At 34.1% G+C, this 22,452-nt stretch overlaps 1 protein-coding gene across 1 annotated transcript; it reads left to right on the top strand.

Moving 5' to 3' along the window:
• The first annotated feature begins 10,916 nt into the window (after positions 1 to 10,916).
• On the top strand, positions 10,917 to 21,914 carry LOC107951191 (protein NETWORKED 1D). The gene is made up of 5 exons (XM_016886138.2): positions 10,917 to 11,238; positions 11,535 to 11,613; positions 11,736 to 12,028; positions 12,438 to 19,792; positions 20,477 to 21,914. Exons 3-5 carry the CDS (start codon positions 11,926 to 11,928, stop codon positions 21,671 to 21,673), a joined length of 8,655 nt encoding a protein of 2,884 aa, XP_016741627.1. The 5' UTR covers positions 10,917 to 11,238; positions 11,535 to 11,613; positions 11,736 to 11,925; the 3' UTR covers positions 21,674 to 21,914.
• The last annotated feature ends 538 nt before the right edge of the window (positions 21,915 to 22,452 follow it).

Genomic DNA, 22,452 nt, shown 5'->3' with positions numbered 1-22,452 from the left:
TAGAACAAATAGATGAATTTTTTGAATGAAATGATTAATTTACTCTTTAATTTAACGTACAAAGACTAATTTACTCGTTTTTTAGTAAAAGAGATAGAATGCAATTTATATGTTAAATCAAAGAGTAAATTGGTCATTTTATTAAAAATATATCTATTTTCGCTGGTAAAAATTGATTCTTGTATTTCAGTATGAGGTATACAAAACATATCACGTGTCAATATCTGATTATTCTGTTAATCATGTCAACTTTTAATAATACAAAAAGATGAAATTTTTAAAAAAAAATCAAATTACACTATAATCTAATATACAAAAATTAAAAATAAAATACAACACACTTCTATAATACTTTTGCCCATCATTTACTTAAAATAAAATTCCAACTTAAAACATTAAAATCTCAAAGCCTATACTTTTGCTAAGATTAATGCAATTAACTTACATTGTTTTGGGACCCATTAAATTTTAAAAGTGTCGTAATTTTAGGTTAGAATAAATGATTCAGTGTGTTTTTGAAATCTAACATCACCCGTAAAATTTTATTAAAGTAGGGTTAGGTTTAGGGTTTTTATCCATGTTGTTAGTGAAGAGGAATTTTATTAAGATTGTCAAATCAACTTCATTCACTCTTAAGCAATCTCAAAATTAATGTATTTATCAAATATCACTTTTTTTTAATTAAAGGAAAAAATTAATAATTTTTTGAGTTTTTTTTAAAAATAACTCATTAATTAATTTATTTAATGAATGAAATAATATAATTTAGAAGAAAAAAATAACAAACACTCATTATAGATGATAAATGACAACCTCCATTAACACAATAAAGGTTTTAGCCTCAGCATCAATAAAACATCATGACACATTGATAATTGACATTATCGCAACTCAAGCACGACATATTTGAAGTGATTATAAGCACTTAACATGATAAGAAAATTAGCCCTGGATGGTCCAAAGCGGCGAGCAAAAATCGACAAAAAAGTTGAGTATTCATCAAACTAGAGAGGACAACAACAAAACCATTCATAAAATCACTTGTAAAACTAAGGTTACATGCATAAACAAGACTTAAAAACGTGCTACAAAAGTAGACGAATATTTCTAAAACTGAAACTTATTAAACAATGGAAAAATAAATAAAACTTAAGATAATACAGGTCCAAATCGACTCGTGAAATCATTTATTATTCTGAAACACTCTCAAAACAGAAACAGATCAAGAAGCTGACTAGCCACCTACTTTTTAAGAAAAACTACTGGTGGCTAGTAGAGTTTTAGCGAACAATAGGCGCTGTCATTTGTCCATCACAACTTCTGAAGACAATAAAGATACCCACAAAATAGATCTGTAAACTGAATAGAGAGAAAACATATGAAGTGAATGAGAAAAAAAAAAGAAAAGGCTGGTGAGAGAGAAAAAAGTGAACGATAGTTAACCAAAGACTGATACTATTGCTGAGCAAAATAAAAAATAAACAAATGGCTGGAAGAACAAATTAGGAAAGGTTTTAAGATTTTTCCAAGTCAAACAACTTTCTAGTCATCAATAAAAAGAAAGTTTAAGTGTTTAAGATTTTAACTTAAAATTACTAACTGCTATTTAAGAAAAGAGTTGTAATAATCCATTAGGATTAAGTGAAAATTTGAAAATTTATTTAAATATTGAATTTATTAATTAACCCGCGATAATTATTTAAATCGAATTGAATCAAATCAAATCAAATTTTTATTTTTTTATAATTTAAAAATAAGAAAATGTAGTTTTAATGTGTGACAACAATTGAAAATACTATACAATGAAATGAATTGATCTAAACTAGTGGAAATCGATTCGTGCCAATTATCTTTTATATTCGGTTTGATTTTTTAATATAAGGTCAAAATTGATTTAAATTGAACTTAAAATTAATTTCTTTACACTATTATTTAAGTTCTTGATTGACTTAGTATCACAAATCAACTGAACATTAATTTTATTAGAAAATAATTAAAAAAAACTATTAATTAACAAAATAAGTTATATTATTACGAAAGTATTTTTATATAAAATCAATAAAAATATTTATAAGATTTCAACTTAAAATATTATAATATTTAAACATTCAATTTTATCATTCAAATAAAAACTTTATTTAATATTTATTTTTACGTCTAGTAAATATAATTTTTATATAAATTTATTTGTGTATCATAATGTAACATATATGACTGAACTTAGAAGTTATGACATCCATCCATCCCTGGTGGTTGATGGATGAGAAGGTGAACATGCTTGACATGGAGGCTTTTTAACAACCACTCTTGACATTGACGTATACACACTGTATACGTATTTGAGTACCAATTTCCAATTTCTTTATCTTATCTTCCTATCAATTATAATCTACATTTTGGCTCACCATAAATAAAACAAAATCATGACAATTTTTACTAAAAAAATATGTTAGATTAAAAAGTAAATTGATTATTTTATTAAAATTTTATTTATTTTTATTGTTAAAAAATAATCCTTGTACGTTAGGACTAGAGGTGTGCATGGGCCGGGCCGGGTTGGGTTCGGGCCAGGCCTCCTGGCCCGGCCCACAAAAAATTCTAGGCCCGAACTGGCCTGAAATATGGGCCTAAAAATTTGCCCAAGCCCCTCCCGAAATAAAATTGTTAAGCTCGAGCCCGGCCCGGCCCGGCCCGGCCCATATTAAATTTTTTTAACTTATTTTATTAAATAAAAAATTTTAAAATATATTAAATAATCAAATACACTTAAAACAAATATTAAAACAAGAAACAAATAAAAAATATATTAAAACAATTCTTAAAACAATACACAATTTGAAAAATATAATAAAAATTGATTATATTAAAATTAAAATATAAATATAATTAAAAATGAAAAATATATATTTATTATATAATTTGGGCCGGGTCAGGCCGGGCCTGGGCTAAAAAAATTTTACCTGAGCCCGGCCCATTTTCTAAACTGGCCTCGTTTTTGTGCCCAAACCCATATTTCGGGCCTATATTTTTTACCCAAACCCTCCCATTTTTCGGGCGGGCCTTCCAGGCCCGGCCCATGAACACCTCTAGCTAGGACGAAGTACATGTGATATGCCATATATAATTGTATAGTTTACTCTTTGATGTAACATATATGATATTAATGTTAGTAAAATGAGCAAAATATAATTTGATTCTTAATACAAGGGTCTCTACGATTCTTTTGTTATTAAAATATATTTTAAGTACATTTGTAATTTAGTTCTTTTACTTTTTATTTCAAAAAAATATTTTTTTTTATTTTTAGATTTTAAAATTTAAGTTCAATTGTAATATCACTAAAATTCTTCTATTAAATTTAATTCTATTACAATCACAATTTTTTCTTGTTACATCATTAAAAAATGAATATTACTCGTTGAGTTTAATGAAAGAAACAATTAAATTTTAATTTTATAATTTATAAAAGTAAAGAGATTATATTAAGAAAAAATTAAGTTCTAAATATATAAAAAATACAAAAACTTATTAAAAATAAATAAAAAATACAAAAACTTATAACATATTTTAACCAATTAAAAATACAAATTTTATTTTTTAATTGTCCTTTTAGAAAACGACACCGTGTTCTACCTGCCAAGGGCCTAGTTTTGAATAGACCGACGCACTCCTCTCCTCTCCAGTTTTTGTTTTTGTTTTTTTTCCCCTTTTTGAAGTTTCGGTTTAATTATTATTTGTTTAGTCAGAAATGTAAATGGCCTTTTGGCCCTGGAAATATCATTAGGAAGTATGAAGTTGTGGGGGTTAATATGTACTTCATCATAGTCGAGTTACATTCAAATCGGGTTGACATAAATTTTATTCATTTTCTAAATTGAGGTTTATTCTAGAAAATAAGTTTAAAATTTTGTCTAAGTCTGATTCAGATAAAAAAAAATTTAAATCTGAATTATATAATATTTAAACAAAAATAATAAAATAATAATAAGATAACAGTAAAATGATAACAAAACAACGACAACAAAAAATTTAGATAGATTCAGGCTGGACCAAGTTCGGGCCAAAAAATCTTACCTGATGTCTAACTCGTTTAGAAAACAAACCGTATTTTTTATTAAAATCTATTTTTCGAACATTCATTTTTGCTTAAGCCCTATTACTTTTTAAAAGAATCTTTAAACCTGAATGGATGACTTAATCCATGATAGGTCTAGATGCATACTTTTCAATATATTTATGAGCTCTCCAAATAATTGTATAAATTTAAGTATAATCTTGTTAACATATAATGATTTATAAGATTTAAAACAATAAAAGTAAATCTGTAGCTTTAAAATTTATTGAGTAAGCTTTTAAAATTAATGAAGTATTTGAAACTTGAATTAATTAATTTATACAATATCTATATCTATAATATATTGATTATGACATATAACAAGTCTTTTATCCAAATAATGGCTAAAATAAGAGGATTATAAATTTATGTTTAATTGTATATTTAACTAGGTTTGGTTATGTTGAGGTTCTCTCTTGTCTCTCTTTCTTAACATCATTTTTCTCATATTTATAAGGTATAATTTTTTGATGTGACGTATTAGGAGATCGCTAAGTGTTATGCACAAGACATGTTCACCTCTTTAGGTTAGAGACGTATCTTGAAACGTGTCTCCTCCCGCGAGAATGTGAGGTGCTAGTGGCAGACGGTTTGTGACCTCTTGAGGTAGTGAGATGAGATGATCATCTCGCGAGGTGGACTCGTGAGGAAGTGTGAGAAGGATTGGATGAACTTTGAAGTGATCCTGCGAAGTGGTGATGCATGACACTTCACAAGGTAATGAGGTATTTTGCGAGGCCTTGACTGATCGCAAAATGGATTGGGCCTTCCAATTCATGTAATCGAGTCGGATTTCGAATTTAACTAATTACTAATCTCAAAGGTTTTTTTTTAAATATTAAGATTCTCAAGAGCATGATTGAAGAAGTAATTTTACATTAATAGAGTCTAAAAGTCTTTAAAATTTGTTACTAATTTTTTTAAATAAATGTTTTTTAGACCCTAAGAAATGCTTGTTGACTTAACTATGTTGAATTAACTATTAAAATAACTAAAAAATTAATAGCCAAAAGTATTGTTTTATAATACACCTAATTTTTAATATGGTAAATTTTGTTGAAATATGTATATATTTTAAATTTATTTAGGTAGATAAAACTTAGGTATTCTAATAAACTACTAAAATATAAACGAAAATAGTTCCCTTATTCTAATAAACTACTAAAAGATAAAATAAAAAAATTCCTAGAATATGAATGAAACTTATCTACCTAAATAAGATTTATCTACCTAAATAAATTTAAAATATATACATATTTCAACACCCTCCCTCAAGTTGGTGCATATATATCAATCATGCCCAACTTGCTTACAAGAAAATCAAAGTTTGTCTTAGAGAGTCCTTTGGTGAGTATGTCAGCAACCTGTTGTTTTGAAGGAACAAACGGCATGCACACTTGGCCTTCTTCAATCTTTTCCTTGATAAAGTGTCTATCAATCTCAACATGTTTAGTCCTGTCATGTTGGACTGGATTGTGAGTAATACTAATGGCAGCTTTGCTATCACAGTACAACTTCATTGGTGAAGTTATTGGTTTCCTCAGCTCTTCCATAATTCTTTTTAACCACATCATTTCACAAATTCCTTGAGCCATTGATCTAAACTCAACCTCTGCACTACTTCTTGCTACAACACTTTATTTTTTGCTTCGCCAAGTCACAAGGTTTCCCCAAACAAATGTACAGTATCCTAATGTAGATCTTCTATCTGTTATTGAGCCTGCCTAATCTGCATCTGTATAAGCTTCAATTCCTCTTTGTTTGGATTTCTTGAAGAATAAGTCATTTCCCGGTGAACTCTTCAAGTATCTTAGAATTTGGAACACTGCTTCTTCATGTTCCTCTATTGGGGAGTGCATAAATTGACTCACTAAGCTCACTGCAAAAGCTATGTCTAGCCTTGTATGTGATAAGTAAATTAACTTACCAACTAATCTTTGGTACTGCCCTTTATCAACTAATCGACCTTTTTTATTCCCGAATTTTACATTTGGATCAATTGGTGTGTTAGCTGGGCGGCAACCACTCATCCCAGCCTCTTTTAAAAGATCAATCACATATTTTTTCTGAGAGACCACAAGACCCTTCTTTGATCGAGCAACTTCCATTCCAAGAAAGTATTTCAAATGACCCAAGTCTTTAATCTCAAACTCCAATTCTAGATGCTCCTTGAGACGCCTTATTTCATCCACATCATCTCTTGTAAGAATGATATCATCGACATAAACTATAATAACTGCTATTCTACCTTTTTGTGAATGTCGATCGAACATTGTGTGATCAGCTTGCCCTTGTGAGTAACCTTATTTTTTAACAACTTGAGTGAATCGTTCAAACCAAGCTCGAGGAGACTGGTTCAGACCATACAAAGATTTCTTGAGTTTACATACTCGAGTTCCAAATTTTTCTTCAAAACCTGGAAGAGGATCCATGTAAACTTCTTCTTCAAGTTTTCCATTTAGGAAAGCATTCTTCACATCTAACTACTGTAAAGACCAATCAAGATTAACAGCAATTGATAAAAGAACTTTAACGGAATTTAATTTGGCCACCGGAGCAAACGTTTCAAGATAATCTATCCCGTATGTTTGAGTGTACCCTTTAGCCACCAACCGGGTTTTGTATCTATCTAAAGATCCATCTGGTTTGAATTTGGTTGTGAACACCTATTTATAGCCCACTATTTTTTTCCCTACAGGTAATTCCATTGTTTTCCATGTACATGTTTTTTCAAGAGCGCGCATCTCCTTTAAAATAGCCTACTTCCACTCAGGAACCTGTAAAGTATCTTTCACATTTTTGGGTATTTGTACAGTATCGAGACACGAAACAAAGGTTGAGAATGTCAAAGACAAGGCTTTATAGGATACAAAGTTAGACATGGGATATTTGACAATATTTCTAACACCTTTTTTTTGGCAATTGGAATATCTAAATCAGAAAATTTATTGACTGGATTATGAGTTTTACCTGGACTTTTGACAGGATCTTGCGGGTCGGATTCTTGGTGATAAATCTGGTGGATTCCACTTTCCTGATTTCGATTTCTTCTTGAGTAAACAATTAACTCTTTTGTTTGTTTTTTATTCTCATGATTAGACTCTACACCTTCATCCTCCTTTTCATTAACATTAACATCATTAATTTCTGTGTTAATTATAAATTCGCCTTCCCCATTATTAGAATCCCTATGTTGTATATTCCTAATCTTTTCTTGATCAATTATAGAATCTTCCTTAGTATAATTCCCTCCCTGAAGATTAGAATAAAAATAAGATTCTATTTCAACAAATGTGACATCTATGGTAACAATAATCTTCCTATCAATTGGATCATAACATTTTTAACCCTTTTTATTAGAAGCATAACCAACAAAGACACATTTTTTTGCTCTAGGATCTAATTTACCTTGGTTGTGAAAATGAACAAAAACACTACACCCAAAAACTCAAAGGGATAAATCTGTGATCAATTTAGAGTTAGGAAAATTATCTTTAAAGAGACGAAAAGGAGTTCTATAGTTTAGAGTTTTACTAGGCATTCTATTAATAAGATATGTAGCTGTTAACAATGTTTCGCCCCAAATATAACATGGTACCTGACTAGTGAACATCAAGGCTCTAGTTACTTCCAAAAGATGTCGGTTTTTCTTTCTGCAATCTAATTTTGTTGTGGTGTATTTGTACAAGAACTGTGGTGGACTATTCCATGTTTGGTTAAGAAAACACCTAATTGGTCGCTAAAAAATTCCCCACTATTGTCAATCCGAAATACTTCTATTTTTACACCAAATTGTGTTTTCACCATAGCATAAAAAGACTGAAACACATTTTTAACTTCAGACTTATCTTTTAATAAAAACACCCAACAAAGTCGAGTATGATCATCAATAAAAGTGACAAACCAACGTTTTCCTGAAAAGGTCGAGACTCTTGAAGGTCCCCAAACATTACTATGAATTAACGAAAAAGGTTTGGAGGCTTTATATTTTTGAGGTGGAAAGAATGACCGATGATATTTAGCCAATTCACAAAATTCACAATGATATGAAGAAGGACTTTTATTTTTAAATAGATTAGGTAACAAATATCTTAAATAGTAAAAATTAGGATGTCTAAGCCTATAATGCCAAATCATAACCTTATCAGAAACAGAATTTAAACATAAAGTAGTTGTTGGTTGACTTAGATGGTCGTCTTCAAGAAAGTAAATTCCACCAAATTCTTTAGCATTACCAATCATCCTCCCCGAGACCATGTCCTGAAACTTACACATAGAAGAGTCAAATATAACATGACAATTTGAGGACTGGGATAATTTACTGACCGATATGAGATTACAAGCTAGATTTGGCACATGTAAAACATCATGTAAAACCAAGAAAGATGAAATTTTAACAGTGCTTTTCCCGGCTATTGCCGAGAAGGACCCATCTGCTACTTTGATCTTTTTGTTTCCTGCGCAAGGTGTGTAAGTTGAAAAAAGAAAATGACTACTAGTCATGTGATCACTAGCTCCAGAATCAACGATCCATGTGCTTGTTTTACAAGGCTTGACACTGAAAAAAAAAAGAAAAATCAGTACTTGATTGGGTAAAAGAGGAAGAAGGATTATTGGATGAGTTAGGAATTGAAGAATTCATCCGAAATTGTGGTAATTGAAAAAACTTGTGTAGATGCTCTAATTGTTCCTTAGTGAATGGAGACCCTTCCAGAGAACTTTGGCCCTTATAATTTCCATTAGTTGTTTGGAAAGCTCTGCTATCCCCAGATTGTGAACCACGATTATTGCCACTCTTTTTCCTTCTATTTTTCGGTTTCCCCTAAAGCTTCCAACACGTTTCTCGAGTGTGCCAATATTTTTTGTAGTGATCACACCAATGTTTTTTCTTATCTCTAGTGAAGGCTGTTTTAACCATAATGTTATTAGAGATTTTAACCTAGCTCAGATGCCATGAAAGTTTTCAAGAGAGGTTTTAATAAAACTATTCTTTATTATTAATTGAAGAATTGAACTTAAATAGAGAAAAGAGTCCTAATCCTAATTGGGAAAATAGTTCCCTTATTCTAATAAACTACTTAAATATAAAAGAAAATAGTTCCCTTATTCTAATAAACTATTAAAAGATAAAATAAAAATATTCCTAAAATATGAATAAAACTTATCTACCTAAATAAATTTAAAATATATACATATTTCAACAAATTTAACTATAATTTAAAAGTTTTTTTAATTATTATGATAATTGATTTATTCTAAATATATTCTAACAATTTGAATGATAAATATTATATTATGTTAATTATATTAATTAATTAAAAATTGAAAAGAAAATAATTAATATACGATAAGAGAGCTGGGCATAACAAGTGGATATAAAATATAGAAAAAAAAATACAAAAAACAATAGACATGGTAATTTTTTAACTCCATTTGGTAGAGTTAAAAAATGTGTTGTATCAAATATTAATTTAAAATTTTAAACACATAAAATCAATAGAAAGGCGGATAAAAATTATTTTTTTAATATGAGTTAGAATTTTTTAGTCACATTTTTTAAAGAATCACATATGTTTTCATCTGTTTTATGGTCTGAAATCAATTTTATTCGGGTCGAGAGTGACATTGAAGTAAAGCCCTCCCAGCAGAGAAATTATTTATGGACTCTTTCCACCACATCATTCATGGTCCATTTCTAATTATTTATTGACATTTCAACAAAATTTTCATGTAATTTACACATGATTTTGACAAATTTTTACCCCGAACCTTGAACCCCGAACCCTGAATTATGACCCCAAACTCTAAATCCAAAACTTTTAACCCTAACCATGAATTAAGGTTCAAAGATTAGGACTTGAGTTTGAGATTCGAGGTTCGAGTTTAGAGTTTAAGGTTTGGAGGTTTATTATTTTGGGTTTATGGGTTAGGGTTAGAGTGATTCTGAATTCAAGGTTTTGAGATTGAGATTCCGGATTTTGGGTAAAAAATTTATTAAAATTGTATGTCAATAACATAAAAAAAATAATGAAATGTCATTAAATAATTAAAAAGAAAGCATGGATGATGTGGTGGAAATGGTACACAAAATAATTTCTCCTTCCAATGCTAATAATTTCAATATTAAAATTTGATCCAAATGCTTTGTGAAATTTTTTTTAAAATAATATTATTAATTGATTTTAAAAGATAAATTAAAATAGTTACTAAAATCTGCAAGCCTTAAATGGATAAACATATAATGTTTGACAATGTTCATGTGACTCAATGATGAAATTGAACAGTATATTGGAGGTTTCTATTATTTTTTTTCTAATTAATATGAAGGTTGAATAAATTGGACAAAACAACAAAAAGGCCACTTAAAAAGAGAGAGGAACAACTAATAATATCATGGTTTTCGGTCTTCATTTTTCTCCTTTCTAAGATAGGTCGGTTATATTATTTTGTATTATTTGAATTTTTTGTTTAATGGTGAAATTGATTTTTTTTAAATATTTTTATTATGAATTTAGTTGTATTTTGTAATTTTAATTTTAATTATTTGTATTTCAAATGCTTATATTTATACTTAATAAAAAATGATAATAGAAATGGAAATTTTGTATTAAAAAAAAAGAGAGAGTTAAAACTCCGGCCTAAGGAACAACACTACACGAGGAGGAACAGCATTATTTCTTGAAACCTTCAAGGCCAAACTCCCAAGTCTCCCAAGGGACAAGTCTGTCATTTTACTTTCACAAAATCTCTGTGTTTTTTTTTAATCGAATATACGCAAGGAATACGAAGTAAACACATAAAAACGGATTTTTAGTCATTTTAAGACTTGTTGATTTCTTTGTTTGTTAGGTGCTTCACTGTTTTTAATGGGTATTCATTTTTGTCTCCTGCCCCTCTGTTTTTGTTTTCTTCCCCCCCCCCCCCATTGACATGTTTTTCACATAGCACCAAAACCCAGCACTGAAAAAGGCAACCACAAACAGCTGACAAAGAGAAAGTAAAGGAGAGTTGCACCATTGAAAGATCATTCAAAGAAATGGGTTGAGAATCGAAAATGCCAAACCCCAGCAGCTAATAATCAAAACCCAGAATTCATTTCGTCTTTTTATTATACAGATTCTATGGTAATTAAAAAAATCTATTCTACATTACATGTTTGCTGAATTTTGATGGTCCTGCATATCATTTCTTTTTCTACTTCATGATATTTTGGTTTTTTTTCTTTGGTAACTTAGTTGTTTTCTTTGAGTAAGTTCAATGTTGCTGATTTAATGTCGATCGCATGGTTGTTGGTGATTTAGATGCCTTGTTTGATTGTGAATCTGTAATTTTCCTTAAAGCATCTTTACGTTTGATTAATCAAATTGTACCTTACTACTGTATTAACCACCGGTTTTTGATTTTGTGGTTTCTTGATCAGGTTACTTGTGAGGCAATAGTTACCAGTAATTACTTGCTTTGTTTCATATGTATTTGGACCGTTGGATTCTCTTGATCAGGTTATTTTTCATCATGTTTCTTCTTGATCTTTTTCTTTTATTATGTTCATGCTCATCTGATGAAGTTGTGATTTTCCTTAATGTCATAAATGAATTATTTGGCTTTTGTTTGCTGTTTTCAGGAATTAAGCACGGGTACTGACTGTGACATTTGAAGACTTGCATATTGTTTCTTAAAATCGAAAATGGTTGCTTTGTTTTCATAAAAAAAACTGGTTTTCTTCTGATCCATCACCTCGTTTTTGGAATCAAGAGTTGTAAACCGTAATCTGTGGTTGGAATAAGGAGGTGGTGGTGTTGAGTACTTAAGCCATGGCAACTGTGAAGCACGCGGATTCTAAAGGCATGTATTCATGGTGGTGGAACAGCCACATAAGCCCTAAAAATTCAAAATGGCTTCAGGAGAATCTCACAGGTACATTATCATCATTGCAGTATTCAAAATGCATCCATATTCCTATTATTACCATTGTGTCTACTATTTAATTGTTACAGAAAAAATGATATGATGAGCCGTGTACAGTTGAGTGATAAAAGTTAACATTAAAATGAGTATAGAATTCTGGTTTAGAAGCTTGATGAGTTATGTTATCTGGTATTGCTCTGCAAGTTAAAGTCTACAAACATCTTTGCTTAGTGGTTTTCGCTAACCATACTAAGTCTGAAAGAGTTAATTGATTAATGAAAGCCGATGAGGTTTCACCTAGTGGTAATGAGATTGTGGTTTCCTATGTTTCATAATTTTGTCTAATTTCAGCTTTGCAATTTCAATCTTTCTCTGTATACCTATATTTTGACCATCAAAATATCTTTATCTTGAACAGACATGGATGCTAAAGTCAAGCAAATGATCAAACTCATTGAAGAAGATGCTGATTCCTTTGCTAGGCGAGCAGAGATGTATTACAAGAAACGCCCAGAGTTAATGAAATTGGTAGAAGAGTTTTATCGTGCATACCGTGCATTGGCTGAAAGATATGATCATGCTACCGGGGTGCTTCGTCAGGCTCATCAGACCATGACAGAAGCATTTCCAAGTCAAGTTCCCATCGCATTTGCAGATGACTCACCTGGAGGTTCTGCTACTGAGGTTTACCCCCGAACACCTGAGATGCCACCACCAGTAAGGGCACTATTGGAGCCTGACGAGCTGCAGAAGGGTGCTTTGGGACTCTCTTCACATGCTATCAAGAGGAATGGAGCTTTCACAGAAGGATCCGAATCTGTAACAAACAGGAAGGGTCTGAAACAATTCCATGACTTGTTTGGTTCTGAAGAATCTACAAACCGTGTGAAGTTTATGGAAGGTAGGGCAAGAAAAGGCCTTAACTTTCATGATAGCGGGGAGAAAAAACAAAGTCTCCCAAACAATGGGGGCCCTGATCTTAGGGCTCGAGTCCCTTCCGAATCTGAGAGAGTGACTAAAGCTGAAATGGAAATTTCCACCTTGAAGAATGCTCTTTCTAAATTAGAAGCTGAAAAAGAAGCTGGCCTACTAGAGTACCAGCACAGTTTGGAGAGATTGTCTAGTCTAGAGAGAGAAGTCTCTCGTGCACAAGAAGATTCCTGGGGACTTAATGAACGAGTAAGTCAAGCTGAAGCTGAAGTTCAGACTTTGAAGGATGCCCTCACCAAAGCAGAGGCTGAAAGGGACGCAAATCTTGTTCAATACCAACAGTGCTTGGAAAAAGTAAATAATCTTGAGAATAGTATTTCTCATGTGCAAAAGGATGCTGGAGAACTGAATCAGCGAGCTAGTAAAGCTGAAACTGAAGCCCAAGCCTTAAAGCAGGATATTGCCCGAGTAGAAGCTGAAAAGGAGGATGCTCTTGCCCGTTACAAGCAGTGTTCAGAGACAATAATCAATCTGGAAGAAAAGTTATTGAATGCTGAACAAAGTTTCAGAAGGATGACTGAACGAGCAGAGAAAGCTGAAAGTGAACTTGAAACTTTAAAACAAGTAGTTTTTGAGCTCACCAAAGATAAGGAAGTAGCTGAGCTTCAGTACCAGCGGTGCTTAGAGACAATTTCTAGCCTGGAACACAAACTTGCTTGTGCTCAGGAGGAGGCTCAAAGGCTCAACAGTAAGATAGATGATGGGGCTGCAAGCTTAAAAGGTGCTGAAGAAAGGTGTAGTCTGTTGGAGAGGACCAATCAGAGTCTGCATACTGAATTGGAGTCTTTGGTGCAGAAGGTGGGGGATCAAAGTCAAGAACTAACAGAGAAGCAGAAGGAGTTGGGGGGACTTTGGACTTCCCTACAAGAGGAGCGCTTGAGGTTCATGGAGGCTGAAACAGCATTTCAAACTCTTCAGCACCTGCACTCTCTATCTCAAGAAGAACTCAGATCACTGGCGATGGAGCTTGAGAATAGGGCTCAAATCTTACAGGTCACTGAAACTTGTAAGCGGAATTTAGAGGAAGAACTACAGAGGGTCAAGGAGGAGAACAAGGGCCTGAATGAACTCAATTTAAGTTCAGTAATGTCCATCAAGAATTTGCAAGATGAGATCTTAAGCTTAAGGGAGGCTATAGCTAAACTTGAAGCAGAAGTTGCACTTAGAGTGGATCAAAGAAATGCACTTCAGCAAGAAATTTACTGTTTGAAAGAGGAACTCAATGCCTTTAGCAAGAGACACCAAGATATGACAGGGCACTTGGAGTCAGTTGGCTTAAATCCAGAAACCTTTGCATCAACTGTGAAGGAATTACAGGATGAGAACACAGAGCTAAAATATGCCTGTGAAAGAGACAGAAATGAAAAGGTGGATCTCCTAGGGAAGTTGAAAACAATGGAGAAACTTATTGAGAAAAATGCCCTTTTAGAGAATTCATTGTCAGATTTGAATGTCATGCTAGAAAGCGTTCATGGGAGAGTAAAGGCATTGGAAGAATCCTGTCAATCTCTTTTGACAGAGAAATCCACACTTGCTGCTGAGAAGGACGCACTTATCTCTCAGTTACAGATTGCAACTGAGAATCTGGGGAAGCTTTCAGAGAAGAATAACGTGCTGGAGAATTCCCTTTTTGATGCACATGCTGAACTTGGAGGATTGAGGGTAAAGGTAATGAGCTTAGAAAACTCATGCCTGCTGCTTGGTGATGAGAAGTCTGCCCTGATAAGACAAAGAGAAGGCTTGATTTCTGAGTTGAGTATCAGTCAGGAAAGGTTGGAAGATTCGGAAAAAAGATATCAGGGTTTAGAAGAAAAATACATGGGCCTGGAGAAAGAGAGAGAATTAACACTTAGTGAAGTAGAAGAGCTACAAAAGTCACTAGATGTGGAAAAGCAAGAATATGCCAGTTTCATGCAGTTGAATGAAACCCGAGTTACTGCTATGGAATCTCAGATCAGTTTTCTACAAGGGGAAAGTCTGTGCAGAAAGAAAGAATATGAAGAGGAACTGGACAGGTCCATGAATGCTCATGTAGAAACCTTCATCTTGCAGAAATGTGCACAAGATATGGAAGAGAAGAATTTATCCCTATTGTTTGAGTGTAGGAAACTCCTGGAAGCCTCCAATTTTTCTGAAAAACTTATCTCTGAATTGGAGCTCAGAAATTCCAAAAAAGAGATGGAGATAAAATCCTTATTTGATCGAATTACTATACTGAGGATGGGGCTTTATCAAATGCTGAAGGCTCTTGAAATTGATGTCCATGGTTATGATGATAAGATCAAACAAGACCAATTAGTCCTTGACTGTATATTTGGAGGGATCCAAAAGATGAAGAACTCACATTTAAAGTCTCTGGATGATAATCAGCAATTCATAATTGAGAATTCAGTTCTTATTGGATTGCTTGGGCAACTGAAACTTGAGGCAGAAAATCTTGCCACAGAGAAGAACTCACTGCACCAGGAGTTGAAGGTTCAGTTCGAGAAGTTCTCAGAATTGGAGACTTCCCTTTTTAATACAAATGCTGAACTTGAAATATCAAGAGCGAAACTTAAGAGCTTAGAAAGTTCATGCCTGCTGCTTGGTGAAGAGAAGTCTGGCCTGCTAACACAGAGAGAAGGTTTGATATCTGAGTTGAATGTCAGTCAGAAAAGGCTGGAAGATTTGGAGGAAAGATATCAGGGATTAGAGGAAAAATATGTGGGTCTGGAGAAAGTGAGAGAATCAACACTTTGTGAAGTAGAAGAGCTACAAAAGTCACTAGATGCGGAAAAGCAAGAACATGCTAGATTTGTGAAGTCGAATGAAGTCCGAGTCACTTCTATGGAATCTCAAATCCATTTTCTACAAGGAGAAAGTCTATGCAGGAAGAAAGAATACGAGAAGGAACTGGACAAGGCCATGAATGCTCATGTAGAAACCTTCATTTTGCAGAGATGTGCACAAGATCTCGAAGTGAAGAATTTATCCCTATTGCGTGAGTGTAGCAAACTCTTGGAAGCCTCCAGATTATCCAAAAAACTTATCTCTGAGTTGGAGCTTGGAAATTCCCAAAAACAGGTGGAGATAGAATCCTTATCTGATCAAATCACTTTACTGAGGATGGGGCTCTATCAGATGTTGAGGACTCTTGGTTTTGATGGTATCCGTGGTTATGATGATACAATCAAACAAGATCAATCAGTACTTGACTGTATATCAGGCAGGCTCCAAAAGATGCAAAATTCACTTCTAAAGTCTCTGGACGAAAATCAGCAGTTCATAATTGAGAATTCAGTTCTTATTGGATTGCTTGGGCAACTGGAACTAGAGGCTGAAAATCTTGCAACAGAAAATAATTCACTGCATCAGGAGCTGAAGGTTCAGTCCGAGCAATTTTCAGAAGTGGAGAATCATCTTTGTGATGCAAATGCTGAAGTTGAAGGTTTGAAGGAAAAATTAAAGAGCTTAGAAATTTCATACCAGCTGCTTGGTGATGAGAAGTTTGGTCTGCTAACACAGAGAGAAGGTTTGACTTCTGAGTTGAATGTCAGCCAGAAAAGGCTGAAAGATTTGGAAAAACGATATCAGGAATTAGAAGAAAAATATGTGGGTTTGGAGAAAGAGAGAGAATCAGCACTTCATGGAGTACAAAAGCTACAAAAGTCATTGGATGCTGAAATGGAAGAACATGCTAGTTTTGTGAAGTTGAATGAAACCCGAGTTACTTCTATGGTATCTCAGATCCATTTTCTACAAGGGGAACTTGACAAGGCCATGGATGCTCATGTAGAAACCTTCGTTTTGCAGAGATGTGCACGAGATCTGGAAGAGAATAATTTATCCCTATTGCTTGAGTGTAGGAAGCTCTTGGAAGCGTTGAAATTGTCTGAAATACTTATCTCTGAATTGGAGCTAGGAAATTCCAGAAAACAGATGGAGATAAAATCCTTATTTGATCTAATTACCATATTAAGGATGGGGCTTAATCAGATGTTGAGGACTCTTGGGATTGATGCTATCCATAGTTATGATGACATGATCAAACAAGACCAATCAGTTCTTGACTGTATATTTGGCAGACTCCAAAAGATGCAAAATTCACTTTTGAAGTCTCTGGATGAAAATCAGCAAATCATAATTGAGAATTCAGTTCTTATTGGATTGCTTGGGCAACTGAAGCTAGAGGCTGAAAATCTTGCAACAGAAAATAACTCACTGCATCAGGAATTGAAGGTTCAGTCTGAGCAGTTTTCAGAAGTGAAGAATTATCTTTGTGATGCAAATGCTGAAGTTGAAGGATTGAGTACAAAATTAAAGAGCTTAGAAATTTCATACCAGCTGCTTGGTGATGAGAAGTCTGGTTTGCTAACACAGAGAGAAGGTTTGATTTCTGAGTTGAATATCAGTCAGAAAAGGATGGAAGATTTGGAAAATAGATATCAGGGATTAGAAGAAAAGTATGAGGTCCTGGAGAAAGAGAGAGAATCAATGCTTCATGAAGTAGAAGAACTACAAAGGTCATTAGATGCTGAAAAGCAGCAACATGCTAGTTTTGTGAAGTTGAATGAAACCAGGGCTACTTCTATGGAATCTCAGATCCATTTCCTACAAGGAGAAAGTCTGCGCATGAAAAAAGAATACGAAGAGGAGCTAGATAAGGCCATGAATGCTCATGTAGAAACCTTCATCTTGCAAAAATGTGCACAAGATCTGGAAGAGAAGAATTTATCCTTGGTGCTTGAGTGTAGGAACCTCTTGGAAGCCTCTAAATTATCAAAAGAACTTATCTCAGAATTGGAGCTTGGAAATTCCATAAAACAGACACAGATAAAAGCCTTATTTGATCAAATTTCTGTACTGAGGATGGGGATTTATCAGATGTTGAGGACTCTTGAAGTTGATGCTATCTGTGGTTATGATGATACGATCAAACATGACCAATCAGTTCTTGACTGTATATTTGGCAGGCTCCAAAAGATGCAAAATTCACTTCTAATGTCTCTGGATGAAAATCAACAATTCATAATTGAGAATTCAGTTCTTATTGTAATTCTTAGGCAACTGAAACTAGAGGCTGAAAATCTTGCAACTGAGAATAGTTCACTACGTATGGAGTCGAAGGTTCAGTGTGAGCAGATTTCAGAACTTCAGAACAAAGCTGAAAAACTTGCAGATATGAATGAAGAATTGAGATTAAAAGTGATAGAGGGAGTTCAAAGAGAAGAAAGTTTGCGGACAGAAATAGGGAGTGTTTGTGGGCAACTATCAGAGTTGCAAAGGGCATATCAAAGTTCAATTGAAGAGAACCACAAGGTGCTAGACGAGAAAAGGACTTTGATGAAGGAAGTTTCAGATTTGGGCAAGGAGAAACACAATCTAGAAGAGGAAAATTGTGCTGTCTTTGCCGAAGCAATATCTCAAAGTAACATTGCTCTTATTCTCAAGAACATTATTACTGATAATTTTGTGGAAATAAAGCATCTCAGTGCCAATCTGGATAAACTCAAATGTTTCAATGACAATCTTGAGGGAAAACTGAGGATAATGGAGATCAAGCTTGAAGAAACACAAATGGTAAACTTACATCTCAAGGATACAGTGCAGAACTTGGAGAATGGGCTAGTTTCAGTTAGATCTGTTTGCAATCAGTTAAATGATGAAGTTGTGAAGGGAAAGGATCTATTATGCCTGAAGGAGAAGGAGCTTTTGGAAGCAGAGAAGATGCTCAGTGCAACTCAAGAGGAGAGAAACCAACTGCAAAGCGCATATCAAAGTTCAGTTGAAGAGAACCACAAGGTGCTAGATGAGAAAAGGACTTTGATGAAGTTTGTTTCAGACTTGGGCAAGGAGAAACACAATCTAGAAGAGGAAAACTGCGCTGTCTTTGCTGAAGCAGTATCTCAAAGTAACATTTCGCTTATTCTCAAGGACATTATTACTGATAATTTTGTTGAAATAAAGCATCTCATGGCCAATCTGGATAAACTCAAATGTTTCAATGATGATCTTGAGGGAAAACTGAGGATAATGGGGATCAAGTTTGAAGAAACGCAAATGGTAAACTCACATCTCAAGGATAAGGTGCAGAACTTGGAGAATGAGCTAGTTTCAGTTAAATCTGTTTGCAATCAGTTAAATGACGAAGTCGTGAAGGGAAAGGATCTACTATGCCAGAAGGAGAATGAGCTTCTGGAAGCAGGGCAGCTGCTCAGTGCAACTCAAGAGGAGAGAACCCAACTGCATGAAGTTGTGGAGGATCTGAAGACTAAATATGTGGAAGTCAAGCTGATAGGAGAAGATCAAAAGAAGCAAATTCTGAAACTCTCTGGAGACTATGATATTCAAAACAAGGAGATTGAAAGCATTCGTCAGGCTAATCAGAGTTTTGAGGCTGAGTTATCAAAATTGCATGAAGAACTTGAAGAATGGAAATGTAGGGAAGAGAGTTTGTGTGTTGAACTACAAAAGGGAAGAAATGAGGTTGAACTTTGGGAGACTCAAGCTACTGCATTGTTTGATGAGCTACAGATTTCTACTGTCCGTGGAGCATTGCTTGAGGAGAAGGCTTGTGAGCTCAGTGCAGAATGTGAAGTCCTTGAAAGTAGAAGCAAGTCCAATGCTATGGAAGCAGAAGAGCTGGAAAAAAGTGTTAGAATCTTGGAATGTGAGAATGGAGGACTTAAAGCTCAGTTGGCAGTATATGTTCCAGCTGTTGTTTCTCTCTCGGACAGTGTGACATCTTTGGAGAGTCGAACTCTCTTGAATCCTAAACTTACCACAGATCATAACCAAGTAAAGGTAACATACGTTTGTTTGCTTATGACTTTATGTCACTATTTAAATTTTAATAAACCAAAGCAATATGGCTGTTGTCATACTATTTGGTTGAACTAACAACTTCAGTGCTAACTTGGCCATGCATGTTTGTGACCTGAATGTGCATCTGGTGGCTTATTTAAACCAGCAATTTCCCATCTTTGTACTGTCTTAATTGCTTTTTATTTCACTTTAAAAATTTTGACTGGAAATTTATGCACCTAAATGTCGAAGTTTGCACCCACATGCTGTTACTAAAATGATCTCTTTTTGAAACTTTGTTTCTAATGAGAAAGCTATTTAGTACTTATGCTGAAGTGATGTATGGAGAGCAGTTTCTTTTAGGGGCCATATTAGCTGTTACTATATAATGAATTTCATGCGCACTTTTAACTTGCTTTCTTAATTCCTGTTAATTGAATATGTGGTTTCTGATATTGTTTTGCTTCTACAATGTCAAGATTTTGTGTATAATATTACCAAGATATTTTGCAAGACTAAAAGCATGTAAAAAATTTGTGAAAGTGTAAGCTAGTTCTGTTTAGAAGAAATAGGCTGGATATAAATGAGACCTTGTCAGTAAATTATCATTTATGTTAACAATGTGATGGATCTTTGGTGGTTATGAGCTGTGATTCTTTCACTTACTGCTATCTTGTTTTCCAGAACGCCACTCCGGGGACTGACTTGCATGCTGATAACTGTCAACAAACAAATGAAGTTCAAATTGCCACAGTTCCAGATGGTTGTTCTGACTTGCAGGGTATCAACATGAGAATTAAAGCTATTGAAAAAGCAGTGTTGGAAATGGAAAAGCTTGCAATGACGGAAAACTTAAATCTCAGTTCCAAACTAGAGACTGCTATGAAGCAGATTGAAGATTTAAGAAATGGAAGCAGCTCAGGTCAAGAAAATGTTGGAGAAAAGAGGCATGTGAATGATAAACAAGGACTGGAACATGGCCAGGGACTCGGTAACAATGTCAAAACGCAGAGACTAATACCTGAAATCATTGAAGAGGACAATGAGATGATGACAAAAGATATTATGCTTGACCAGATATCTGAGTGCTCATCTCATGGGTTAAGCCGGAGAGAAACTTCAGAGGCTGATGATCAGATGCTTGGGTTGTGGGAAGCCAGTGACCGTGATGGTACAATTGATTTGAGTGGTGATAAGGCCCAGAAGATTGTCACGGGACCATCTGACCATCAACAAATTGATACAGTAAAGGTACACAAGGGCAGTCAGCACTCTACGAAATCTCATGTCAAGGAGTTGGGTGTAGATAAAGAGAAATCTAAGAGATATACAGAGCCAAACCAAGAAGAAAAGAAGAGGAAGATTTTAGAAAGACTTGATTCTGATGCTCAAAAGTTGGCTAATCTTCAGATAACTGTGCAGGACCTGAAGAGGAAGGTAGAGATAACTGAGAAGGGCAAAAAGGGGAAAGGAATTGAATATGGTACGGTAAAAGAGCAGCTAGAAGAAGCTGAGGAAGCTATCACGAAACTATCTGATTTTAATCGCAAATTGATAGTGCATGCTGGAGACCCTTCACGGTCCCTTCTTGATGGGAAACCTGCAATAGATTCGGATGGGAGCGGAAGTGGTAGGAGGCAGCGAATATCAGAACAAGCTCGAAAAGGGTCAGAAAAGATTGGGCGCTTGCAGTTGGAGGTGCAGAAAATTCAATTTCTCTTATTGAAGCTTGACGATGAAAAAGAAAGTAGAGGTCGAACCAAAATCACCGAACACAAAACAACTGTTTTATTGCGAGACTATCTTTACGGTGGTGTAAGAAACATCAAGAAGAGGAAGAACTCACTCTTTTGTGCATGCGTGCGACCCCAAACTAAATGAGATCGAGGCAATTAATCATGGGCACATAATCAGTGTAGTTTACCGATAATGAGACTAGTTGCATTGTCAATAAAGTTCACCTTCCTAGTTTTGCATTTCACATATTTAATGTCTTAGAGAAGCTTTCATCTTCTTTAGTTTCGAGATCCTGCTGTATATTTCAGGCACATCAAAGTGAAAAGAAGCTGCACTTTTATAGCCTAAAAACTTCCTTTTATTTATAAATTTACCTTGGTATAAATCCTGGATTTCATTAGAAATGATTTTCTTCAGGGCCAATAAATATTGCTTTGCAATGCTTTATACTAGCTTTTGAAGTTATTTCACTTTGTTGTGGAGTGAGCTCTTTTACAGGGAAACATTTGAAGTCATAGCATTTTCGGCTCGGATTTAGGTTCTTTAATGTCTGTAAAACCCTGGAATGAAATTATTGCCATAGCTGTTTTCAGGTTTTTAGACAGTCCAGTTTAGATGCAATCTTAATGGAACATGTGATGCATACATTACAACCCTGTCCAGCTTATGGATAAGACCTTTCATCCCATTTCTGCAACTCATTTTGTCATATTGGGTTTGGCTATCATTATCAAGATTACATGTCTCTGGTGATAAGTGTGAATGACTTTTAATATACCTAGACTTTGACATTGCTCCTTTAAAAGAAACAAAATTTAAAGAAAAATGGTGGGCATTGTCCTGAGAACCAATCAAATCTTTTAATTAGAAAAGTTTTGGACTGCTACAATCACTTGATTTTATGTTCATTGTTGTCTTTTTTA

This window comes from Gossypium hirsutum, chromosome A08, assembly GCF_007990345.1.
Source record: "Gossypium hirsutum isolate 1008001.06 chromosome A08, Gossypium_hirsutum_v2.1, whole genome shotgun sequence".
Lineage (NCBI taxonomy): Eukaryota > Viridiplantae > Streptophyta > Magnoliopsida > Malvales > Malvaceae > Gossypium > Gossypium hirsutum.
Note: the sequence above shows the minus strand (reverse complement) of the source record. Positions and strands in the feature narration are given on the sequence as shown.